This window comes from Cardiocondyla obscurior, linkage group LG05 (assembly GCF_019399895.1).
Source record: "Cardiocondyla obscurior isolate alpha-2009 linkage group LG05, Cobs3.1, whole genome shotgun sequence".
Lineage (NCBI taxonomy): Eukaryota > Metazoa > Arthropoda > Insecta > Hymenoptera > Formicidae > Cardiocondyla > Cardiocondyla obscurior.
This window is the reverse complement of record NC_091868.1, coordinates 8,028,065-8,034,890: the sequence shown is the minus strand read 5'-3', so window position 1 is coordinate 8,034,890 and position 6,826 is coordinate 8,028,065. Positions and strand designations below refer to the sequence as shown.

General features: G+C 47.3%; 1 protein-coding gene across 1 annotated transcript; it reads left to right on the top strand.

The window, feature by feature from the left end:
• The first annotated feature begins 3,141 nt into the window (after positions 1 to 3,141).
• On the top strand, positions 3,142 to 5,474 carry LOC139102963 (uncharacterized). The gene is given in 4 exon segments (XM_070657194.1): positions 3,142 to 3,788; positions 3,791 to 3,851; positions 3,854 to 3,873; positions 5,136 to 5,474. Coding segments are annotated over 4 exon segments (465 nt in total). The 5' UTR covers positions 3,142 to 3,683; the 3' UTR covers positions 5,415 to 5,474.
• The last annotated feature ends 1,352 nt before the right edge of the window (positions 5,475 to 6,826 follow it).

Below are 6,826 nucleotides of genomic sequence, written 5' to 3'. Positions count from 1 at the left end.
CGCTTTATTCCGCGGATACGACCCCGCCACCTTTCCACCCGCCGGAACATCGCCGAATTACTTTCCCGTCGCAGAAACAATCAAACGGGATTTGTCGTTAAGAACGAGACGCGCCGCCGTCGGTTTCGCGATTAACGGAGACCGACTCGGTCGAGGGATTACCGCAGCCAACGGCTCGGATCGCTTCTAACGATCGTTCAAGAATGAAGGACCGAGAGACAAATCGCGCCGTGGCATCAAGCCACCGGAAACAAGACGTTTCCCCCCTAACTCTCCCTCCCACCCCTCGACCAAAGAGTTTCAAACGCACGAGTTCGGGTCGTTTGATTAACGAGTCGTATCCGTTCCGAATCTTTATTCGTCTGGGCGCCGGACGGAATGCCAAGACGCCGTTGGGAAACGTATAGGTATCGCCATCAAATATTCGTCTGGGAGAGATCGATTACGCCTCGGTGAGAATCGGATGTCCCGAATAATTGATTCCCGATAAACCCGAAGTTGTCGCAATTAACGAATTTGTCGCGGTCGCGTAATTTCAAGATGCAATCAAAACGACGACTCTTATTCCGTTCCGAAAGATTGCGAGCTCTGCAGCACCGTCGTTCGCGAATTACGCCAGACCGCGGTATCGATAAATACCGGACTTCGCGAGAACGCGGCGGCTCACGGTGGTATCTCGGACGGCTTAACGGCGCTGTTAACTGCGGTATTATTTAACGTGGATTTATGTATCGGAGAGTCGGCCGATTAAAACGCCACCGCGGTTGGCGGAGGACGGCGGCCACCATATCGCCACCGCCGCCGCCGCGCTCGAGAGATGCAGATGAGAGGAGAGAAGAGGACGCAGACGGCGGCCACCGTATCTCGCGCTCTTAATCCCTCGTTATAGCCTACGCTGATAAACAACCCCGGAACGGCTACCGGAAGGACCGCGGTATTGGCGAACGATCACTTCAACGCAGCTTCACCGTGATGCAACTTAACGCGTCAGCTGGACCTGTATTTCTTTAACGTAGTTACGCCGCGATCGTCTTGGATTTTCTTTTTTTTTCTTTCTATTTTCGCGAAAGCTTAATTCGAGTCGCAATCAGTCTCTCCGATACTACACGAATTATAATATCGCTTGGTATTAAAGATCACAAAAAAAAAAAAAACATTAAATAATTTTTTTTCTAAATATCGGAAACGTCGCGAATAAATTCTTGATTTTTATAATAAAGATCTAGATGTCTTACAACGCGAGGGTTACGAGCGACGTCTGAGTTCCTTATTTTTCCGAGATTGCAGCTGTCGCAGTCAGTGCGAGAGCGTGCGGCAATCGCGTTTCAAGGGTCGAGCATTTTCTAGGACACAGCAGAGGAGAGAGATTCCTGGCACGCGGAGGAACGGAATAATTCCGTGTGCTCGAGTCGCATAAGAGCGATTGTCGGCGGGGGTGTCGAGAGAAATGAGGAGAAAGAGAAAAAGAGCGAGGTAAAAAAGGGGAGAGAAAGTGTGACGGGGGCGAGAGGAGGCTGGCGGTCGGGCGACGGTCTCGTGCATCATCCACGTCACGATCGCTGCCAATGGGATCTTGGATATCAGGTGATGCTATTGGGGATTTGCATCTCCTGGCCGCGCCGAATGCATGAGAGGTGAGGAGGCCCTCTCGTCCATGAGCCGGCTGGCGCGACGAGAACGATGGGAAATCCGGTTGCGTTGCATATATAGGCGAGTAAGACGAGAACGCAGCCAGTGCGCACATATACAGGGTGCTTCTAAAAGTAAGCCCTGCTAATTTTTGCTAACTTATTTTTTAATTCGCAGTCGAGATTCTTTTTTTTCCTAATTTTCATTAAAAGTTAAATTGCTAAAATATTTAATCAATCATGTAAGACACCTGGGTCTTGGTGCAAGACGAATATTGTGCGCTTAACATACTAAAATAATTAATAGCTACCGATGTGAAAAAAAATGATTTAAATGTATATTAAAATATTACAATTTTACGTAAAATTAAAATCGTCTCTCTGTCTTAAAGACACCTTCTTAAGTTTTTTCCTATTTTTCTTTTCTAAATCAAATCGTGGAATACGACCATCTGCGTCATACTAAAAAGAACTAAATTTCATACCGCAGTTTGAAACTCGCGAATCGTATTGTCTGCGGAGAAGTCGACCGGGATTTTGCAACGGAGTCCGTCCGCTAAATTAAAAGCTGTTTAATTTGGGACCACCGTGTAGATTGCGACGGACGCAAGAAAGAGACGCGAATAGATAGCTAGATCGTGGAAACGGGAGAAACGAAGAGAAACGGAACATGGTCGATGTGTCTAGCGCAACCCGGCTGACTGGCTGGTTGGCTGGCTGGCGGGCTGGCTGGTTCGGGTAGTAGCTGGCTGGCTGGTTCGGCTGACTGGATCAACCGGGGACCGTCTAGCTTGCGTCTACCCCGCCGCACAAGCCAACCCGGCATTATCTATACGTCTAGACACCCCTGCGCCACCGAGAGAAGACCATAGCGGTTTGGCGCTCCGCTTGTAATTTACAGCACACCCCGCCGTGTCTCTACACCCACGAATTCTCTTTCTCTCTCTATCTCCCTATCTCTATCCACATCTTCTTCTCACCTTCCGTTCTCTTCATCGGTCTCTCCTTCTCCGCCTCTTTCGCACTCCCGACGACGGCCAAGATCGCGCCTGCACCTCCTCTGCTCAAGTTTTTCCGCGTGCCCCTTTCGTTCCCTCCCTTTACGCCCGTTCCCGTCCCGATGCTCCTTCATTTTTCTGCCATCCGATGCCGGCTCGAGTGACTGGGATCGAAGTTCACCGACGTTATCGTAAATCTTACGTCTAAATCGCGAGGCCGTTTTTTAATAATTCCGCGAATCGCAACGGAGACTACAGATAATTGCATTCAGCGATGCGAATCGTTACCGTGCGAGCCCACGGTTATTTCATTAAAAATTTACATTTGTTGCCGTTCATTAGGACGGAAAATTATCGCCGAGAGATCGTCGGACGTTTGTAATTTCATGGAACAATATTATATGCCACGGTAGACTTTATCGCATTTATTAATACTGATGCGCAGATATGTTTGCATCAAGGTCGGCGAAATGCACGCATGCGATTTTCCATTTTGGCCGTTTCTCCCGCAGCCAGACACTTTTATGCGACTGTTCTATAGCAGTTAGAGAAAGCTTTGTTAATTCTGACACTAGATAAAAACAAACCCCCGTCCGAACTGCGAAATATGCGTCTGCGGCTGGAATAAAAAAAAAAAAAAAAGTGCAAAACGCTCGTTCGATTCCCACTAAATGAACGACGCAGTAAACTTTAATTTAGACTCGTAGTACCTCTCGCGTTCTAATTTATTCTAACGGTCGAAATAATTGTGATTCACATCCGTAGGTCACGCGTTATTTTTCCAAGATTTTATCCGAGCAGATAAATCGACGCTGGCTCATCGATATTCCGACGCGTCTCGCTTTGATTTTTACGGATTAAAAAAAAAATACAATAAATTTCCTACGCGTAGCTGTTAATCTCAATTTAACCATCAATCCTAATTTCATACAAAAAAAAAAAGAAGAGTCGCTTTGTGACCGACAGCAAACTACTTTGACTAACTATACATGCACGCTAGGTCGGCAGGGAGGATACGACGAACTTTCGAATTTCGGGACACAGGAGGGAATAAAGGATGGCGCACGATTTTCCCAGGGGTATAAATCGAACGGAGATGCAGGGCTGCGACGACGAAGGAAGACGGATGGCTAGACGGATAGATCGACATCGAAAGCCCCCCCTTCCCATCCCCCCGAAAGGGAGGGAACGACGATGAAGGCGAAGTCTGCGGCGCCAAAGTCAGGGGGGTTGATGTTTTAAGCGATGTAAGTTACAGGCGCTACGCGAATAGCGGTCTCGGGCGCAGATTAGTCGTAATCTGGGTACATTGCACTCGACAGCGTCTCCATTCTCTCTCCCTATCTCGCTTGCTCTCTACCTCTGTTAATAAAGACGTCTCTCTCTTTCTCTTTCTCGGACTTTCTCTTCACCTCGATGTACGTTTACCACGCTATGTCTTTCGGTCGCGCGTTCTCATACACTCCAACATCGACTTCGGATGTCGACGAGGACGTACCCCAGGCTCGGCTAGACCGTATTCGTCGTTCCCTCGATTATCTCCCGGCGGAGATAATACTTCGACGGAAGAAGACTCCCCGGCTTTCATTCCCGTTGCCGCTTGCTTTGTAACCGTGAAATTACCGCGATCGCGACAAATGTTGTGCCGACTAACGGATTTACCGGAATCGCCGTACTGGAAATTTTTATCTATCCCGTTGCCGCGATCTCGACGTTTTGTCGGAATAATCCGATATGCGCTGGATGTGGCGGAATTGGAAAATTCATGGTCCCTGCGGGGTTTATAAAAATTTGCACCGGTATTCGGAAAAAACTTTGAAAATTCGAAATCGCCAAGAATATCGTTGACCGAGGTATTTTTTTTTTCTCTCTCTTTCTTTTTTTTCGCAGAAATTATTTTATTGCGATTTGATTCATGAAAAGTTTCAGGCGCATCTCAGATGATACGAGCCAAGAATTTCAATGTTACCGCGCGCGATAACTATGGCAACAAATCCGAGGTATCGAACAAACCGCGCGGACGCTTTTTCCGGTCGGACGCAGTATATGGAAGACTTTGTTAACCGTGCGAAAAAGATCTCCGAATGATTGAGGAGAAGCAAGATAAGGAGGGCAAGAAGGCGACTGAGCGGGTGGTCCTCACGAAACGCGGCAACGGCTTCAAAAGCAAAGTGGTAGCGGATAATATTCGGTAACGCGCCTCCCCGCGGAATTAATAATAGCCCGATGACGATATAATACTTTATTGTTACGTGTGAAACAGTGGAACGATCGTTTCGTTAATATTTCAGCAAGGAAACGAACTTCCGCGAACGCCTGTCGCAGTGGTCGTGGCCGCAAAAGTACGAGCACCTGACCGGGCAATTTTTCAACCAGGTACTTTAAAAACTCCGCCGGGTCGGCGAGTCGGGCGACGCCGGTGGAAAGAGAGAGGAAAAAAGAGAAAAAAAAAAAAAAAAGAAAGAGGCGCAGACGAATTTCAATGGGCTCGCGGTGTCACTGACCGTAGGTGCTAGCGGAGGAATGCAGAAAAGCGGGACTTCCGGCGGGCACTTTCGAGCGTGACCTGCCGGAAGACGCGGCCGCCGAACGCTCGCCGATTTCTTTGAAAGCGTCGCCGGCTTTTCCCAGGACGACGTCCGGCGAGATCGGCCATCGTTCCTCCCGCGCGGAACATAGCCTGGAGTTCACGGGGCGTCTCTACATTTCACCAAAATGGACGATCGACCCACCCGTAAATAACGCGGAATTCCGCGTGACGAAACAGAAATTTATCTTTCTAGGTTGAACAATTTTCTTTTAATTACGTAAATTTTTTTACGAATAAATATGAGAAGATAAAAATAATATGTACTATAATTTGGTTACTTTAAAATTATTTAGCGGAGTTTGCTAAATGTTTTCTGTAATCGTATTTTTATGTTATTCTAATAAAATAATTTTTACAAGAAACGCGATTTTTTAAAAATAATATTAATATTACGGTGGGTTAAGTTAAATTACTTGTACTGTGATTTTAATTAGATTAATATTAGTATTTAAAAAGAAGGGACTTTTCGCGAATTTTTGTCATCGACAAAATTTAAATTTAAATATTATATAAACCATATAAATACAAGTTTACGGCAATCAACGGGCATTTTAAAATATTTTTAATTATCACTGCAATTCTCAAAGTATCAAAAGGTCAAAGTGTCGTCAAATGGCCGCCGTGTTTCACGAAGAAGAGAATAAAATTCAAGGTTCATTCTGACGTCGTTAGGAATGATCACAATGACTAACTACCATGCAGATTACAGTCATAATAATTCTTGCAAGTGCTTACAAAGCGAAGATGTACCCGTGCCTGGTGATAATCGCTCGTCCGCTGCATGTTCGTCCGCTGCATGTTCGTCCACTGCATGTTCATCCGCTGCTTGCTCGTCCGCTGCATGTTCGTCCGCTGCATGCTCGTCCACGGCGAAGTGCACAGAGTCGGGGAGGTTGGCAAAGGAAATCCGTTGAATCCCGCGATGTCCACAGGTATCTACAGTATAGCGCAGCACAATCACGATCACACACTTCAACACATTACGAGAAAAGGCCATAAGCACTCCCGGCACTATTCTCACTCGAAGTTCAGTCTCGCGAAACCGGGAAACGCGGAAAACGCGACGTAAATTCGAACGCGGTGCAACGTTAGTCGCGGCGCGAATCTTCTGGACGCGATCGCGAGAGTTATTGTGGAGCCATCTCACGAGACGCGAAGTTACCAGCGAGCGAAGCAGCACACTAAGATGGCGACTACGAATTCGCGATCGTCTTTTGTAAAGAGCACGCCCCGTTGTCGTAACAGGCACCGACACGTCGAGCGGAGGCACGAATTGTTCGGGCTAAGCCGTAGCCCTGATTAATCGCAGGCTGGGAATTTGCATGCGCCTGCCAATGCTCGTGCATTCGTCATGATTTCGATTCAGCTCGATCTAAGGCGGACTCGGATTGCCGCGCGGGGCTGTGACGTACTCCACACCGCGCGTTATCGAAATTACACGATTAAAGAATTCCCGTCAACATCGGATATGTTAAGAGGGAAATCCGATTGCTGCGAAACACTTACTGTTATTACTCGGGCACGAAATCTTTCTCTCTCGCGGTTAAGAAACTCGTGAAATATGGAGCGATTTCGGATGCGGGCCAACGGTCGACGCGACGAGTTTAACT